The 19,989-nt window shown below is 38.9% G+C and overlaps 1 protein-coding gene across 7 annotated transcripts in view; it reads right to left on the bottom strand.

Moving 5' to 3' along the window:
- erc1b (ELKS/RAB6-interacting/CAST family member 1b) overlaps positions 1 to 19,989 on the bottom strand; it is a 192,658-nt gene that overhangs the window by 169,321 nt on the left and 3,348 nt on the right. For all 7 annotated transcript variants that reach the window (XM_081363058.1, XM_081363061.1, XM_081363056.1 and 4 more), the window contains exon 2: positions 11,062 to 11,958. In XM_081363058.1, coding sequence (XP_081219184.1) covers positions 11,062 to 11,754 — 693 coding nt within the window. In that variant the 5' untranslated portion in view covers positions 11,755 to 11,958. The remainder of the gene's footprint in view (positions 1 to 11,061; positions 11,959 to 19,989) is intronic.

Genomic DNA, 19,989 nt, shown 5'->3' with positions numbered 1-19,989 from the left:
TCAAAGCCTCCATGGTCTTGCCCCACTCCCTATATTTCTGATCTCATCCATAACTACTCCCCAGTTCGCACACTTAGATCCTCCGATACCAGTCTGCAGACGGTCCATGGGCACAAACTATCATCGTTTGGTGGAAGGGCTTTTTGTATCGTGGCCCCAACTCTCTGGAATTCTATTCCACACCACATCCGCGACCCTTCATCATTACACGATTTCAAAGCCCACCTTAAAACATCTTTTTGCTACTTGTTTCCCTGACTCTATGATCTGATTTCTATGTTTACTGTATGTACTTCTATCTATTTTGTTATCCATCTTTCTATGTCATGTTTATTTGTACTTCATTGTAAAGCGACCTTGAGTTTTCTGAAAGACGCTATATAAAATAAACGTATTATTATTACTATTATTATTAAAATGAACATCTGCTAGCTGCTAGTGGTGTGATTGTCATACCCGAGGCCTTAGCACTTTTATTTCACGTCAGTTTAAACTTTTATCGCTGATACCAGCATTTGCACTTCCCTTTTTCAGACTGGAGGGTTCAACACAAGACTGACCTCACAGAACACACACAGTCCACACACAGTCCTGACAGTATGACAGACAGCTGTGCTCAAGAACTACTGATACAAGTCCATGGCCTGAGGGTTGAGCTTCAGACTGATAACTCACAAAGCTATCGGTCAGCCTCAGGCCAAATACTCTAAAAGACTGCTTAAAAGAACAGACCACAGTGGAGAAAAGTATGCTGTGCAGGACAAGAGCTGGTCTCTATAGATAAAATTTTAAACCATTTCTACCAAGTTGTATGGCAGAGACAAGCACTCCTGCTGTTATACGACTGGCTGGACATGAACACCTAACCCACCAAACACTCAAAACTTTCAGGGGGGGGAAAAGGTACAAAAGCTGTGACAGTGGTCAAAATATATACCTTTGTACCTTATTTACCCCTAAAGGATGCATATTAGCACCTAAATGGTACATATTAGTACCTTTGAAAGGGAAACACCCCAGTGACTGCTTTTGTACCTTTTTTTCTGAAAGTGTATCCATTAGCATTCCCATTCATCATAGTGGCACATTTCCCTCCACGTGTTTTTTTTTTTTTCTCTCACTAGAAGGATCAGTCTATCCCGGTCCAGCCCCCACATATGGAATGTTTTCAGGAGAATGCCAAACCACAGAATGCAGCGGAGAGGGAAAAAAAGTTGGCCGAGGAATCCACAGGATATTTCAACTGCGGTGGGATACTTAGAAGCAGCCCACAGTCTTCAGAATGAACCTAAACTAAGGGTAGACGAGAAGCGATGGGCTTTGTTTTCCTAATAACAAGATACAGATGCTGTAATCTCAAGCATGTGCAACCTCTGACCCTTCACAACCTTCCAGCATTCCATGAATGTTAGTTGGGCCTCAATGAATGACCTGAGCTGCTCGGCCAATCAGCACAGACTCATTCGGCCCGTCACAATGCTTTGCGCACTAACATGTTCCAGAGAACAAGTATCCCACACAAAAATGCTAGAGCCACACCTCCTTTTTACACAGCAAATTTCATGGCATACTAGGAGTATCCAGTTTGGTTAAGAGACATGTTTCATCTTACAGAAATAACCAGAACTGCACTTGAGTGAGTATCAAGGTCTAGATGTGTCTGACATGCATGTAAGTCAGGAAAAGTGTAGATCATTTAGCATTATACATTTTGGGGTAACTTCACTGAAGCACAAATACCCATTTAAATTCTACATGATGATAAAAGTCGATTACATTTACTTTTTTAAATCACGTTCAAAAATAATAAATCGCTCTTCCTATGAAATGACTTCATTAAGGCCTTGAAGACTTTTTAGTGCTGCGTAGTGTAGGATGGCATAATTTTGTAGGCAATCATGGAAGTTAGTATCCTTCAACAAAAAGCAACTGATCAACCAAAGTTCATGATTTTACAAGATATCTTCACAAATTAACTTCTAATAATTTTGAAGCCTAAATACAAATCACCAGAAGTAAAACACACAATCGCACCTCAATGTCACCATCAAGTTTCTGACACCTCTTTCAATCTTTATTTAAAATCTACAAGCTGATAAGTTAGAATAGTCCACAAGATTGTGAGTACCGGTATAAACACAAAAAGGCTGTAAAAGTTTGAGTAGATGAGTTTGTCGTGAAGACTTTCAATGTCCCAGACAACCTCTGTATTCACATTCAGCTACATGATGGCAACTGCCTTTTTCAAGACACGAAAAATGACACCTGTGGTTTTATTGATCTATTTTATGTTGTAGGAATACAGCATGAAAATATCTAGAGATTGTTAACCACAGACCTTGTTTCATGCATTTAACCAATGACCCATTGACTTTGGGACAAGCACCGTGTCTGGATGATGCTAACCAACAGCTAGCTATAGATATTCAGGCATTGTTTGAATGTGGTCAGGCTCAATCTGGTGTATAACTTCCCCTTTTAACAATCGAAATAACTTCAAATGGATAAAAAGTCCTGTTCTATATTGTTTTTCCTCACCGTTTCGCTCAATATAAGAGGTTGCTGACAGCAATTCAGGTTGACTTTAACACAAATGCACAAAGGACAATAGTTAAACGATTAGTGTTTTTCCACCTCTTTGGCCTGCTTTCACTGCAAAGCGTGCTGTGCTATTTCCTGCCCGGTGAGGCGACTCTTTACCATGGATCGAAATCATGAATAAATCATAGCGAGCGCATTAATTAATTGATTTCCATTCTCTGTGTGCGCCCAGACTAATGAGGAAACCCAACGGCAAACCAACAGCACACAGAGGCAGCGGTATCAGGTGACGGAGCTGAACCTGAGGTTCACAGATCGTCTCCGGCACGTCTCAGACATCTAACTATAGTAGCACAAAGCTTAATGAAAAGAATCTGTGTCACTCACTTTCCTTAATCTCTTTTAAAAACTGTGAACAAATAGAACACCGGATGGTTTGGGAAGAAAAGCAGTCCGATTATGTCTACATAATACATCAAACTCTTATTTTAAAAGAGCAAACAGGAAAGGAAAATCCGATTTTCCGTGATATGACCCCTTTAAGTCTAGACCTCTCTAATTATCTCAGTTCTTCGTGTCTGTCTGTGTCCCAGTCTCCAACTGGGCCGCTGCTGTGTCCTGATCAACTCGCCTCGAAACCTTCCAGTAGCACAATCAGAACATCAGGTCCCCGTCGCAACACAGGCCCTTCATTCAGTCCCACTGTACCAATAAGAGCTCGTCTCCAGCCTCGAGTCTGAGAATATCAGCCATCTGTAATATTCACACATGCATTGTACGAGCTCATTCGATTCCTCACTCATTTAAATGCTTGGTCATCATCAGATGACGAACTTGCATCAGTTTCATCGCTGCATGTCATCGTTCCTGAAAGCCGGTGTTGAACACTTAATAAAACCTTCATTAAAAGACATTTCACATACAAATACTACAATATGCAACATTAAAATGACTCCTGGTGATCCAAGGACAGTCTCTATGCGACACTTTTTCAAAAGCAGTATTCAAAATTGATTTCAATGGAGTTGTGTTAAAGGAAAAATGCCACAGTTTGATTCAAAGGGCTCATTGAGAAGCAGGCCGGCTCTTGTGGAGGGTCTGCTATTGCAAGGCAACCATGGCAACCGAGACTTGCTGTGTCATGAAGCCCTCGAAGGGAGGCAAAGCCAGACGACTGAATGCGATTAGGTAATTAACCAGATGTGAATAAGGGAGGGCATAATTGGATGACAATAATAATTTCAAAACAGACATTTTCAATTAGAGTAAATCAGAAGAGAGACTGCACATTAAAAGTAACATTTTGCTTGGTTTATGTGTGAATCAAAATTGCAAGCCAGAAACTTCATAAAAAAGATGGAGGACCAGATGAGAACACACACATAAATATATATACTGTATGTATATATATATATATATATATATTAACATTAATTTGCTAATCTTGTTGAAATAAGCTCAGAATAAAAATGAATTTCAGTACAACAAATAATAGAAATGAGAAGGAATTTTGTGCATTAAAATAGGCTAATTTAAGGTGTACAATGTATAATATATAAATATATAATAATCTCACTTTATAAAATTGTATATAATATCATTTTAAAGATATATCAAATAAATGTGATCAAATATTTATATAATTTAGACTTTTTTTAAATAAAATAAACTAATTAAATTTGGTATGACCAATGCCACAAAATGAGAATGAGATTTTAAGAATTAGATTAAAAGTGCAATTGAGAAAAAAGTTGCATAATTTTCATGAAAATAAATCTTGATGTCCTGAAAATAGTCTTCATTTTCTTAATTATTTTTTTCTTTTGATTTTAAAAATGAATATAACCCTTCACCTGATGAGGAACTGATAGGGATGTGTCCAGTCCACATAGATAAACTTATAGCAGATATAAACACATTGAAGGGGGGAGGAACTCCAGCTGACTGACCGGATCACAAGGGCTTAATCTTAATGAAGATGTCAGAGGGGCCATCTGCACAGTCAGTGGGGTTTTGGGAAGGAGTGGACAAACAAATCCTGCCCTTTCCCTCTCCCTTCTAGTAGCCACATACAGCATCCAAAAATACAAAAAACAGAAAAAAAATCCTAAAAACAAGGCTTAAAAGTTCAGCCCATGCCATGCCTGCCTTTTTCCATGCATGGTCCTTTAAAAGCTACATGAAACTTTTCAATACCACCTCTTCCCTCCTCTCTCTCTCCCATCTGTTCCCAATGCCTCTCGTACTCCAACTTTCTCACTGTTTCCCTCACATGTGAACTATGCTGAGTGAGGTAGAGCAGGACAGTAGTGTAGAGGATGTCTGTGTAACCATATGCAAGGATTCTGTTCATTCCACACCTATCCTGCATGACCACAGTCCATATAAGGGCCGCCGCGTCTGCCAAAGAGCAAGCGGCTCGCAGACCAGTGGTGAGAACGGATAAAAATATGATTGTTTGTCCCTGCATTCTTTCTTCCACACTTTTCCTACATCGCTCTTGAGATGGCACAGATAACAAGACTCAAACATTGTTAGACTTTCCTTAATCAGCACAGAATGCTTGAGAAATAGAATAAGAATAAGCAAGCAAACAAGGCAAGCCCAAAAATACATTTTGTTCCTTGTTCTGTTCTTGTTTTGTTCTCTTGGTGGTTTTATAGACTTGAGAATGGCTTATTTTTAAACTTGAGCTCTTCAAGAGAGACAAAAGTGTTGTGGGTTGTTGTTAGGGCGTTGCGTTTGCTAAGGTGTTCGAATTCATTTTTAGTGTGTTATGTGGTTGCTAGGGTGTTCTCGATGGGTGGTTGTGTACTGGCCTAAGGCAAAAAAGCACAGCTATGATATTCTGGCCTTTTTTATTGTTCACAGGCAACAATTGTACGCATGATCACTTAAAGGGATACTCCACTTTTTTGGAAATAGGCTAATTTTACAACTCCCCCAGAGTTGAACAGTTGAGTTTTACCGTTTTCGAAGTATAGCTTTTAGCATAGCTTAGCATAGATCATTGAATAGGACAAGACCATTAGCATCTTTCTCAAAAAAAATGACCAAAGAGTTTCGATATTTTTCCTATTTAAAACTTGACTCTTCTGTAGTTACATCGTGTACTAAGACGACGGAAAATGAAAAGTTGCGATTTTCTAGGCTGATATGGCTAGGAACTATACTCTCATTCCTGCGTAATAATCAAGAAACTTTGCTGCCGTACCATGGGTCCAGCAGGCGTAATGATATGACGCAGCGCCTGAAAATAGTCCCCAGCTCGGTAGACTATAGGGTCGACTATTTTCAGGCGCTGCGTCATATCATTACGCCTGCTGGACTCATGGTACGGCAGCAAAGTTTCTTGATTATTACGCAGGAATGAGAGTATAGTTCCTAGCCATATCAGCCTAGAAAATCGCAACTTTTCATTTTCCGTCGGTCTTAGTACACGATGTAACTACAGAAGAGTTAAGTTTTAAATAGGAAAAATAATCGAAACTCTTTGGTAATTTTTTTTGAAAGAGATGCTAATGGTCCTGTCCGATTCAATGATCTATGCTAAGCTATGCTAAAAGTGGTACCGCCAGACCCGGAGTTCGGCTGAATGGATTCGAAAACGGTAAAACTCAGCTGTTTAACTCTGGGGGAGTTGTAAAATGAGCCTATTTTCAAAAAAAGTGGAGTATCCCTTTAACTTATAGCACAAAACAAGCCGTACAATGAGAGGTATCATTCATATCTGTAGTACAGAATGAATTATGCACTGAATTTAAATACTTCGGGTTAGTGGTTTGTTCAAATCTCCAAGAAGCAGTAGTAATACTAGCAATATAAGCATTTCTAAATATAAATTATAGTAAAATATAAACTTTATTATTTGGTTGCAGCCAATATAAATGACTAAATTTAAAAAATATATATATTTTTATAAAATGTTATATATTATTTCATAATCATTATTCATAATCAAGCTGGGGTACACTGCATTTAACTCTTTTCTTGCCAGCATTTTATCATTTTCAAACAACTTTCATGGCCCCCGGAATATTTTGTTGTATGAATATCTGAACATACAATATATCATGTTCAGCTGGCTTTATACAATATAAGCTAGCTTTATGCTTTTTTTTTTTTAAATCAACACTTGAATGTGGGCAAGTTTCATTAATAAAAGCAACATTTTGAACAAAAAGCAGAGTCAGATTTCACTTATCACATGACGAGAGTGAGGAGAGATGGTTGACAGGACGATGGCGGAGGATTTGAGGCACATCAGATCCTGAGCATCATTGATAAATATCTTATCTTGTAACATTTGTGGTCACAGAGTAGTCTACGCGGGATTGTGTATTTAAAACTGATTCCCCCAAATACCAGTGTTTATCGCAAGTTTATATACCGGTGTGAAACCTGTTGAGTCCATCAACAACCCCAAAGCTAGCAGAGTCCTATTCCTCTAACTGAATTCGACATTTCATTCTGTAATGTTAAGCAGTTTTGATTTATATGCTGTTTAATGTCTGATGAACACGTTAGCTTACATGTGCTTAAGCAATGCTTCTATTGCTTGTTTCTGCTGCTTCTTCGCTTGTTTTTGGATCCAGTGTTGTGACGAATTTCGACCCCCTGCCAAATTATTACCCCCCTCGTTGAAGTCAGCACCTGATTGCCTAATCCTAACCCCTCCCCTAATCCTAACCCCTCCCCCACAACTAATCCTAAACCTACCAATGCTAGGGGGGTAATAATATGGCGGGGGTCGAAATTCGGCACAACGCCTGTGATTCTGTAGTCTTTCAAAAGATGTGTAATAGCACCCTCTACCACATAACATTGAAAACGCAGATTGCCGGGATTGTCAATGGCAGGGAAGAAGTTAAGGCTATGAATCACACGTGTTGTGGCTAACAAAATGTTCAAGATTAGAAGTATCAAGTACCAAATATCAAAGTTTAAGAATGTGCCGCTTAAAACCCCATATTGATCGAGAGGGACAAGTCTATGGTGTTTCCAGCCCTGCTCCTACAGTGTACACACAACATATCGTATGACACGGTCATTCTGCTGTGAGTAACGGGCTGATTATCTATTACATAATGAGTAAATACAGACCCCACACCATAATCAGGACAAGCAGGACAACAGGAAGTACTGTACAAGAAAATCATGTGAGATATTTTCATGGTTCCTAGTCATTCAGCGCAGCATGTGATGTTTATTTCCATCTGAGAGAGTGTGGAGCTTGATGACCTGAGGTTTGGCCGGCTCCTGGCTCCTGGCTCCACCCTTGGCCATCTGCTACCCTTCTAGGTTACATTTACTGACATGACACAGCAAACAAACCCCTACACTATCTGTTCTCCTCTGAGTATGTGACTCAAACATTTCGGATTAGGAACAAACAGTCTGACCGGAACAGTGATTATTGGTGAGGGCGGAACTTGGCTGTGAAAAGTCACACTGTTTGATAAGGAGATTGAGGGATTGGGGTGCGAATCTTTGGACCTTTTACAACACTACTACAGTAAGCGCATCAGGAGCCGCGTCTGCCATCTGTTCCCGCTTCCTCAGAGGGCAGACACACATGCTTACAGAAAACACACTTTGATGGACACCCGATTGGCTCAGTCGCTCTGTCTGAAAGGCTCGCATGAACGTGCTTGCTAATATTGGCTAATATATAATATATGTCACAGCAGATGTTCACGAGAAAGACTGAGGATCATTTTAAACCCATAGACGTAAAAACAACATGTCCACGTTTATGCACGTGACAAAAATAAGAGTGAAAAAGGCATTTATAACAGAAAAATAATTACTGTCACAGTATACTGTTGGAAATAGGAATGCACAATATATCAGTAACAATATAGTGCATATTTAATTGTGCATGCTCATATCGCCAATTTTTACATTTAGATTACCTTTGCCATCATCTAACGAAAGTTAATCTTTAAAAACACTAGTAATAACACGGTTAAATGTAATCTTTAGCAGATCTCATACTGTATAACAATGTTGGGTTGCCTAAATTCATTCAATTAAAATCTAGACATTAAAAATAAAAAGAATATAAATTTAGACAAATTATTCAAATAAAAGAAAAAATATTTTTAACTATCAGCAATTCTTCCCATATAATATAAAATTAATATTTATCATTTTTGCTTTTATAGTTAATCCATAATATTATCATCAGTGCATCCCTATAGGAAAGCAAAAGAGTGTGCTCACGAATCCAGTGAACTATAGCATGTGGGCTGAATGAATGAAGAGAGAGATATGAGCAGAGGAGGTGAATGAATGAGAATTGGCTGACTAAATGTGTTTGCTGTGTCACACATCTCACAATTGAACAGGTCTCAAAGAAACATTCAACTCTCAATCCACTTTATCCTGCTGCTTCATCCCTTCTTTGAATGCCTCTCTCCAGATAATTTGATGAGTTCATTTAACTGATCAAGGTTCTTTTGAATAATGAATATTGATCTAGTTTATCTTGATAAACTCCCTCATGACTTCATCAGTCAAATCAACCAGTTCCCTCTACTAAGCAGACCATGTGGGATGTCATTTGTTTTAAACCCTGTCTTGTACTGGATTACTCAAAAAACGTCACCCGAGCCTTCAAAAAGGAGACCTGAATGAAAGGCATCAAAGGCAATGATGATGAGCCCCTCATTAGCCTCACGGTTCAGAGCCCAGGCAAAAGCGAAGCAGGATCAGAGCCATGTGGCGAAAAAGAGTGTTGAAGGTCCCTGGCATCCAACTGAGTTCAAAGTTAACTCTACAAATACACACTGCACTGCACAGACGGTCTTTCCTTAAAGGGATAGTTCACCCAAAAATGAAAATTCTGTCAGTAATTACTCACTCTCATGGTGTCCCAACCCCGTAAGACTTTTGTTCATCTTAGAAACACAAATTACCGGTAAGATATTTTTGATTAAATCTGAGAGCTGTCTCACTCCATAGGCTTCTATGTCGATATCGATATCTGCCATCCCAGAAAAGTTAGTTAAGACATCGTTAAAATAGTCCAAGTGACTATAGTGGCTCAACCTTAAGTTTATCAAGCGACAAGAATATTTTTTGTGTGCAAAAACAAACAAAAATAACGACTTTATTCAACTATTCATTTTCTTCTGTGTGGGCCTCTGAGTGAATTCACGTAGTGTAACAGCGTAAATATCGATTACATAGAAGCCTATGAAGGAGTGAGCCAGCTATAAATTTCATCAAAAATATCTTAATTTGTGTTCCTAGATGAACGAAAGTCTTACGGGGTTGGAACAACATGAGGGTGAGTAATTACTGATAGAATTTTCATTTTTGGGTGAACTATCCCTTTAAGGTTCAAGTTCTCGATGGTGAAGACTCACATACTGTAGAGTAGACTATACATAAAACATCTTCTGTTGAAAAGAGGTGGTGGTATAATGATAACAGTTAATATATATGCCACATGCTAGCTGTAGTCTGCTACATGCTGTAGACTGCAGGCCCTAAAAATACATGGGAAACAGCTAAATTACAGCTTACATCAGAGCTAAAATCCAGCATGGAGGAAGGAGAATAAAATGGGAATGTCAGGATGGGCATGAGTTAAACTGCAGTCTGCAGAAGAGAAATGAGCTTAGCAAGGGAAAGAGCAGGAATCTGCAGATGGTTCAGACTCTGTTAAACTGTTGTTCATTTTAATGTAAAAGCACAAAAGATCCACTTATCTAGTGTGTTTTTTTTGTATCGTAACACCTTCCAGTGTGAACTAAACAAACTGCTCTGATTATCAGCTTCATCTGAGATGCTCAGAGGCTCTCAGCAAGCCTTTTATAAGAAAAAAACACTAAAAGACAAATAGAGCTATTTCTAAAGACATGCCTTGTACAATGTTCTTCAGTAATCAGATCCAATCTGCAAGTAATAGGGTTTTTTCTCAGTGCCAGTTGCACTGTTTTGTATCAGTGTTTCATCAGATGAAGCCCTTTGGCTACTGCAAAACTGCTCGAAAAAGACTTGCATATTCCAGCTTACAGAAGAGAAAAGAGACCATATATAGACACATAACTGACCAACATGTAGCTACATCTAGAGATTTTGCATTTCTAACATACATTTTCATATCGGTGCATCTCTGTGCATAAAATGTCGGCATACATGTCGACAGATGTGATACATTTAATTTGTTCATGCTCATTTTGACCTATTTTTAAAGTTCGATTAATTCATTTAAAAGTTTGATTAATTTAATCTTTATCTAAATGTAAATTTTTGTGTTTTATTTGTAAAGTATTTACTGGCCAAGACATGAAAATAATTATGACTTGTCATCCAGAATTCTTATATTAATCCATCCCTATCAATATTGTTTTTGAAATAAGGTGCGAGCATAAAAGACATCAAAACTGAAGCTACATGATTTCCAGCCAGATACTCTGATTTACTCTGAAATGTCATATTACAGAAGTTAAATGCATTGAGTTCTCCACGTAATCCTGGAGAAAGTACACAACAGCTCATCTCTCTCACCTGGTTCTCATCCTGGACGACTCTGTACTGCTCTTTCCACACGCCGATCTTCGAGGCCTCGTCCTTGCGCAGTGCGCGCTCCTTTTTCAGCTCGGGGCTCCAGAAGGTCTTAATAGAGTTCATGGAGGAGCTGAGTTTGCTCTCCTTCACATCCACCTCCTTCCGCAGGAGCTCATTCTCCCTGAGCACCTCCTTCAGCTGGGACTGCAGGTCCATGATGGTATTGTCCCGCGCCTGGCGTAGAGAATGAGGCACAGTGGACGCCAGGTTGGAAGGCATATGGTGGTCTCCGAAAGCAATGGCATCGGTGGACGCGGAGCCGGGCGAACCGGTAGCGATATTCGGGCTGGATCCCATGATAGTCGTGCGGATGGAGTAAGGCACCCGGCCACCAGAGCGGCCCAGCGTCATGGTGCTCTTCGGCAGGTCCGGGCCGGATACCACCACTTCATTGTCGCTCATGTACATGGGGCCAGATGTGGCGTAGGCAGCGTTGAGGGACTGGATGTTCTCCATGGAAAGGGTTTTACCCCCTGGACCTCCTATACCGGCTCCGCTACCCCCTGTGCTGTTGGTGCGGCTGTGGCCCAGACGGGGCGAGCGCGGGAGACGGGGCGAACGACCGGGACTCTGATTGCTCCCGCCACTGTGGTTGCCCTCCACTTTACCCACGGATCGGGCACTACCGTACATGGTGTCTCTGACCAGAGAAGGGCAAGCGTGACGAGAAAAGAGGGCCGATGTGGACTGAGAAGTTGATCTTTGTTAATCTTGAAGAGTCAGTGATCTATATTTTGGGTTATTTTAACTGTACAACAGGCGTATCATTTTCACCATATGATCCTGGGTGTTGAAGAGTGACTGGTTTTATCCATTTAATCTGGTCATGTTATATTCCTGCAACAGAGAGAGAGAGAGACGAAGAGTTAAAACAAATCACACATTTTCATTGAGATAGCAGCACTGATGGAGAATTTTCCCTGGCGCCTGCTTCCTTGAACTCATCTCAGAGAGGAAATAAAAGGCTAATGAACAGGTCTGGCACAATGTACGCTTTAACCTCCTTCTCTGGGCTCTATGTAGGTCATCAGCATGCCACACTGTATTTACTTTAGCTCTGTGGCTTCAGTCCAATACCTATTCTGCAATCTCAGCCCTACCTCTGTCTCTCTCTCCATCTTCTCACCACAGGTCTTTCCTGTGCCTTTCTCATCATCTTGCTTTAATATCTGACAGGTTTCATGCATTTTAGTTGAGCTACTTATATCATGTAAGCTCATTTTATGATATGAAAATATATTTTAGACTAGGAGGATTAATGCATTTCAGGCTGTTACATAAGTGCAGGCATTTAAAACATGTTGTCTGAGCTTCAGGGAATGTGACAGGGTTAGGCATGCCTTGTGCTTTAATGATTTGGCTTCCGTTCGACAGCGGCAGAGGAAGGAGCTCTGTGGTCACTGAGGTCTCGCTGCCCCCTGTGCATCTTATCTACGACACTATCACAGCCTCCGCAAACTGTTCCTCCACGAGACTGAACTGTTTTGATTCTTTGTTTTGTTCCTAGCCTTTGTATCATGTTCTGCATATCGTGTTTGTGTTTGACAAGTTTCAGTCTGAAGAGAGTCTGTGGTCGACATACTTCACGTTCGGTTTATTTTCATGTAGATTTACTCCATTGAAACGCATTGTGGCTCTAACTTTAGATTCTTTCCTACTGAGAGAGTGCGGCTATGCTGGCTTGCGCATGATCACAACCTAATTGAGCATTTTCCTGGCCTTTGGGATAGACCAAAACATGGCACCAATGTCCACCGCCAGCATCCTCTCAATAAATTACTGCATTTGTGGCAAATATTAAGGGTTTATAATTTCGAACTTAAAAACCAGATGAATTGAACAGTCTGCACCACTTCCCTTTGCTTTAGAATGAGTTAATTTAGCAAATTGAATTGAATTTGTAAATCTAATGATAAAATAGCATTTATAGAAGAGATCACGTGTTTAGAAGGGCCACTCATGTGTCATGTGACCCACTATTGCTACAAAACAAAGATGTGTTTTATAAGAGACAATGAAGTATTTCATCAGGGATAAACACACAAGACAAAAGGCAGCTGCCGCTTGTGGCTGGACTCAAGTAAACAGTCCTTCTCTCTGAGCTTTTACAAAGCTGTGTACATGTGTGATAAGAGATTTGGTTTCACATCTCCGTCAATGGCTTTGTATTGATCAAAGGTAAGGTAGGTAATTTCGGATAGGCTAGCAATAGCAAGCTAGCTTTGAAAACATAAGATCCCATCTTCCAGCTGTTTGTTTGACTGACGTCTGTCTACAACTCTGCATAGCCTTGATACATACGTTGACAGGCGGGTGGATCATATTATTGGACAAAACATTTTTTAGTCCTGAGACTTACACAGAAAATAGATGTACATTTTTTTATATTCAGACCACTTCTATTATTGATTGCTATCAGGATGTGAAGAGGGTTTCAACCAGTAACCAACTGTTAATATAGCCGTAGAGGAGGCATAAAAAATATCTGCATTATTTTTTTCCTTCTATAATGAATCACATGGTTCAACTTCAACCACAGGTGTTGCACATACTGTATAGCTAGGTGTTATACTGAAGAAATGTGTCCCATAATGAGATGCCACTGTCTCTGTGAAACCTCATGAGTCAGACATCTGCAAGCTGTCTTTTTTTTCTGGTTACACAATCAAAGATCACTTTTTTTCTTCACTTTCTCTAACTGTATGCCAGCTTGATAGATCATTTCATTTAAACAAATCTCATGAAAGCTTCATTTTCTCTTTTTTTTGTAGCTGTTTAGGTGCATTTCTTAAATTAGGATATGTAGTGTGAAAACTAGTTAATCGCTAGTCACTAGTTGACTAATTCTCAAAGAAGTCAAACAAATAATTACATTATTTCTGTATGATTATGCGTTTAAGGGGATTATTTTAAAGTCAACAGGTAAAACATAACACACACTGTTGTCTGTTAGCATGTCAAACTAAAAGATATATAACTAGTAGAAAGCAATCTACAGATAGTCAACCTCACTAACTAGTCCCTAACACATACTACCGTTTCCAAAGTTTGAAAACAATTGTAATGCTTAATATTTTGTGGAAAGTGGAAACAGTGATAATTTTTTTCAGGATTCTTTGATGAATAGAAAGTTCAAAAGAACAGCATTTATTGGACAGAAATCTTTTGTGACATAAATGACTTTACTGTCACTTTTGATCAATTTAATGCATCCTTGCTAAATAAAAGTTTTCACACAAAGAAAATTACACCAAACTTTTGAACAATAGTGTACATTCCTCTTAGCATTTAATTAGCCTCAGAAAGCAGTTATTTTAAACTATAATATTCCACAATATTACTGCTTTTACTGTATTTTTTTATTAAATAAATGCAGCATGGTGAGCACAGCTTGGTGAGACTTTTTTCAAAAACATTAAAAAAGATCTTTAATTATTTCAAATGTTCAACCCCCAGAGTGTATATTTATTCATTTCTAATGATATTATATTAAAGAAAAGTTTAATCTCACACATTTATTCATATACATCCATACAAAGATTTTTTTTTTTCCCAGCAACTTCTTACAGACACGGCTGTACAGTATTTGTTAAAGTGCCAATAGATAGGACATTTTAGAAGGCTCAAATTGTGCAATGACAATACAGAGACAAAAATCAAAACCTCTGAACAGGCACAAAGACAACAACAAGCTTCTACACACAAAAACAATCAATAACTGCAGATTTGCAATGTTATCTACCTTATTTACAGCTCAAATCAGCAGAGCAAAATATTCACTGCAAGGAATTAGCGAGACAGAACAGGGCACAGCGCTTCTGCTAAACATGATCACCTCCAAGGAGATCAGGACAACTCGACTCTAGAGAGAGCCATTCAGAAATAATAGGAATGTTTCGCATGTGTAAGAGGCGGCGCAGAGTTGAGACTAAAGATGGCAGTCACTTAGGGACCAACACATTACCAAATGTGTGCGAAGCAAATTCTATATTAGTTCTCAATTTAAGCTTGTAGAAATTAAAGCAATAATATAAAATTAAGTAAAACCTATTCAACATTCTGATGATCCTGGTGTTCCCATCATGCACTAGGGCATGAATAATTTATACGGTTAATTTCTTTTCATAGTTTTCCAGCTGTATTTAGCATTGCTTTTTTTGTTAGGTTTAGTAACTTGCTGTTTTGTGACATCTGGAGTTCATTATCTACTCAAAATGACACATTCATACTCAAAAATGATCCAACAAATGTTATCGTTATTGTGTATTGTGTACCAAGTTTATAGATCTCTGTGTTCGGGTGGTACATTACTTCTATAATGTAGATATGTCGTCTACACAATATCTATTGTATTATTAATTTACTTAGATGTTCTAAGTAAAGCATACACTTGAAAAGCGTGGTTTAATTCAGTGTTTTATTGTTTGAGTAAATTGTACCTGAAACAGAGCATTGCAAAGTAAACTTCAAATGAGTAGAAAAATACTTTTTTTTTTTCAGTGCAAAAGTAAAAAATGTAAAATGACTAAAGCCTTATTCGGACGGGATTAACTTTACAAGGGAAGATGGAGTAATGTAATTTTACCACAGGACGTCTGTAATATTAATGGCCAATTCGGACGGGATAAGATATCTCAGTAAAACTAGCAGAAGTGGGAGGGGAAACTCGATTTGCGCATCGCCGTCACCCTCCTGTCGTCATGTGTGTATTACGTTGCTTCCTGATATCACGTGCGCAAACACATATAACCTATATTTATTTATATATATAAAACAGTTATGTCCGGTCGAACAATGTATTAATTAACTTCAGATTGTGTTATTAATAGGTACTTACCTAACGCTAAAAGATGTTTCGTGCCTCTAACAAGTGCTGTCGATCTTCTTTCTGATCTGAATGGTGTGTGTAAAACACTTGAGTTTTGCCACAGACTCTTCCCAGCGTCTAGAACGCAACTGAAAGCTTTTTCAAGCATCTCCATACTTGAAAAATCGCATAAAAATACTTTTAAACAGGAAATGACGAAATATTCACGTACATATTTACAGCGGGTCTATTCGCACGGGATTAGTATTACCTGAGGTAATTTTTCCAGACCTTTTTACTGAAGGTAAAAGTCGCCGTAATCTTTACTGACATTATCCGTAATGATTACTGAGATGCACATTCGGACAGGACTAAAAAAAAAAATCACAGAGAAGCTCTGGTAATTATTACTTTACCCCACCTCTCCATGTTAAACTAGTCCCGTCCGAATAGGGCTTAAGTTTATTATGGGGTGAACTGTTCCTTTAAGAACTACAACAGTCCTTGCCACTGAAGCAGCTGCCATCTGGCTCGCCCCAGGCAGGTGGATTACACCTGGACAGTGGACAGGACACAGTACGAAAACGTACCCTCCCTCCACTTCTTTATCTCCCAATCCTTGCTTCCAGCCATATCTCCTTCCATTACAGCAATCTGCTCTGCTCTTCAACAGGGATGTAACGCTGCCTCATGGAAAAGTACGTTTCCATTACATTTGACCTAAATCCTCACAAACAAAAAAAGAATAGGCCAAAACTAAGGATTACAACGTAATCGCTCTCAGAACTGGAAAACACTCTTCAACTTATTTTTAATAATATCTCTAGAAGAGGTTGAGTGGCACTTACAAGCAAAAAGTAAATAAAACCATTCTCCAAATGCTAAAAATGAATGTTAAAGCCACATACAGTACAGTCAAGTGAGAGAGAAAAGAGAGAGAAACCTGAGGTGACCGGAGGACAGTAAAAACAACAGAAAAACTGACTTAAAAATGCCATTACGCTACTCTTATTCATAAATAAGCTCATAACCCTTAAAAAAAGTATTCTGAAATGGCTTAAAAGTGTGATTTTTGCTATCAGATTAAACATTGTTGCCAAACAAACTCAACATGAATGCAGGTAGTAAATACAGTAAAAATAATCACTGAAGGTTTTTCACTAAAACTCAACACAGAAGATTTATATGTAACAAATTTTCATTAAAATGCACCTGTATGTATTTATACAGGAAAATAAACTAGAACATTTATCACAAAATTTCTCTTTAAACTAAATTAATAATAACCAATTAAAATGCACATTAAACTGTAATTGTGATTCATGTTCATTAATTTTATATTGCCTACAAAATCATCACAGATTAATAGTGAATATTCAATGCATGACCCCGCCTCGCTTCCATACAGAGGATAAACGTCACACAAAAGGAATGTTTTATTTTCCTGATGACAAAGCTAAACTGAGTCCAACCTTTTAAAGTAATGGTTTGAGTGCTGAGTCAGAATACATGACCAAACCTTCAAAACCCACAACCTAAATTGCTGTCAGTAACTGACTTTTCAAACTGCAAATCTGACTACAATAATCAATACGGTATAAATTTAAAGTAGCCACTTGGTTTACAGTGTTAATTTATTTTTTTGTCCAAGATCTCCTCCTCGTTCTGCCTGGCTTTTGGCTCAGTTACGGCATCAATGAGACAGTGTGTGCCTGCCTCTGCCTCTATATTTATAGGAAGGAACAGAGGTCAGCTTTGAGCTCGCTTAAAACGCTCTGCCTGACGGCCTGTCACTTCACATCACTGAACATCTAGACAAGCAGCACGGATTCATCAGCATTCAAACAACCAACCAGAGCGCATTTCATTCAATCCACATCTATCTCTATATGCACATAAACTGCTCTTCTGCCATAAAATTCAGGCAACTGTGGGGACACTGCGATGAATCAGATATCTGTCAGATATCCAACCTGAGGATATAAATCTTATTCTAATGTGGAAAAGGATGAGACAGGTGACAGATAACTCAATAAGAAGCCACAGAAAAACATGTTTCATCTCTCTAAAACTTGGTTATCCTCTCAACGTCTCTGAATGTCAACTCCGATGCCGACATCTAGAGACCCAATGGTGGTTGACTGTCAATATAACTCAAATACACACTGAAAAAGAATTTGGTGTAGAAACAATTTTCACTCAGAAATTGCTAGTAAATTCCACAAACAATTACAAAGAAACTGCAAGTAGCATTTAATTAAACGTGAAATTTTCAAGTAGAAAAACTGTATTTAATAAATCATTTTAAATAAAAAAAATAATATTTAAAAATAGTATTTTCTTGTAAAACATACAAATTTGGCTCTGATCAATGTTCTCATTACTAATTGTACTGGGAACCAATTGGCTGCTTTATTTACTAAAAATTCAGCACAAATCATAAAGAAATTGTTTATTATCTGTTCTGTATCTTCTGTGAATCAGCCAAAAAAGGATTTTAAACCTTTCTTTGGAGAATCACCAAGGGTAGAAGGTGCACCAACCTCCTCAGAAACTGGATCTGAACAGAATCTCTGCAAGGCCAAAAGAGCTGAGGGCTGTTTTCACACTGCTAGATTGCTTTAGTTTGAGTCCACCTTCCTCCACCTGCCTTGCCTCTTTCACGTTGGATTATTTGGCTCAGAATCATGCTGTGTTTGTGTCAATGTGAATACTACTGCAAAACTCGACAGGTTTAAAAAACAAGTCTACCCCTTTTAATGTGCCCCATTATGCTTTTTAGGTTATCATCTTTCATGTGGTGTGTAATATAGTCGTTTATGAATGTAAAAGGTCTGCAAAGATTCACAGTAATTGCTTCTCAAAAGAAACAGCCCATTTTGAACTGCCTGAAACGAGTCGTCAGTAATTCCAGTTTTACTTCGTGCATGAACCTACATAGGTTTGTAACAAATTTGCATAATGCCAGACTGTAGTCTTTATTGGCTGACGGCGAACAACATCTACTTAGACCCGCCCTCAAACACTGTAGTTATAACTGAGGCCTGGAAGAGTTTGTGTGTGTGTGTGTGTGTGTGTGCGTGCGTGCGTGCGTGCGTGCGTGTGTTTAAATAATGAGGACTCATGCTGAAATTGATACAGTAAAACAGACAGTCATTACTGTTCATATAACTTTATACGAAAGTGCTGAGAAACCTCCGTAACTGAAATTCAGATTTGGTAATGGCCGTTTAATTTCCGACATGTGCTGTAAGCGGTTGACCAATCACAACAGACTGAGCCATCTGACCAATCAGAGCAGGCTCTCGGAAAGTAGGAGTTTAAGTGAATCCTTTTTTCGAACAGTTTCAGACACTGTGAGAAAAGAGTTGATGCTGCAATGTATATTATCAGAAATGATCAGATTTACCTTGGATGCATGTAAACCTATTGTAGCAGACCTCTGAAACAAAATTAGGAACCTTTAAAATAGCATAAAGGGCACTTTAACAGAGTAATAATAGAATTGCAAGTCTTTGGTGGAACCACTAAAAAGCTTCCAGTGTTAGCCTAAACATTAGCACTGCACATGCCTGCAGCTTTAGAGCTGTAAGCCAAAGATGTTGTTCCAAACTCTTCAGCAAACACAGCTTTAACTGGCTGTATCTTCCTCTGGGATCAACGAATCAATTCTCATCTCCAGCTCTGACCTGCAAGCATGAAACGAGAGAGCCGGTGTTGAATGTGCTTTTTCTTCTGGCCTGACAGGTCCCCGGTCTGTCCATCTGTTTGCATGAGTTAATTAGGTTAAAGATGGGCTTCCCGCTCTAGACATGCTAAACCACACGAGGGGCTCTCTCTATCTGGACAGATCCAGTCTGGCCTGCTCAGCACAGTCACTGAGATGCTATAGCATTTGCAGGTAGGTGTAATTGTCAAAGACGTCATGTACGGCTATAGGGTCAGCAGAGGACACACAACTGAGGTGATGTCACTCATGAAAATGGTGCCGCTGCTTTAATTAGCATGCTGTGCTAATATAAGAATTCACATTGACATATAGGGATCGGCAGACATTCAAA

Source organism: Scardinius erythrophthalmus (assembly GCF_964197995.2).
Source record: "Scardinius erythrophthalmus genome assembly, chromosome: 4".
NCBI classification, from domain to species: Eukaryota; Metazoa; Chordata; class Actinopteri; order Cypriniformes; family Leuciscidae; genus Scardinius; species Scardinius erythrophthalmus.
Note: the sequence above shows the minus strand (reverse complement) of the source record. Positions and strands in the feature narration are given on the sequence as shown.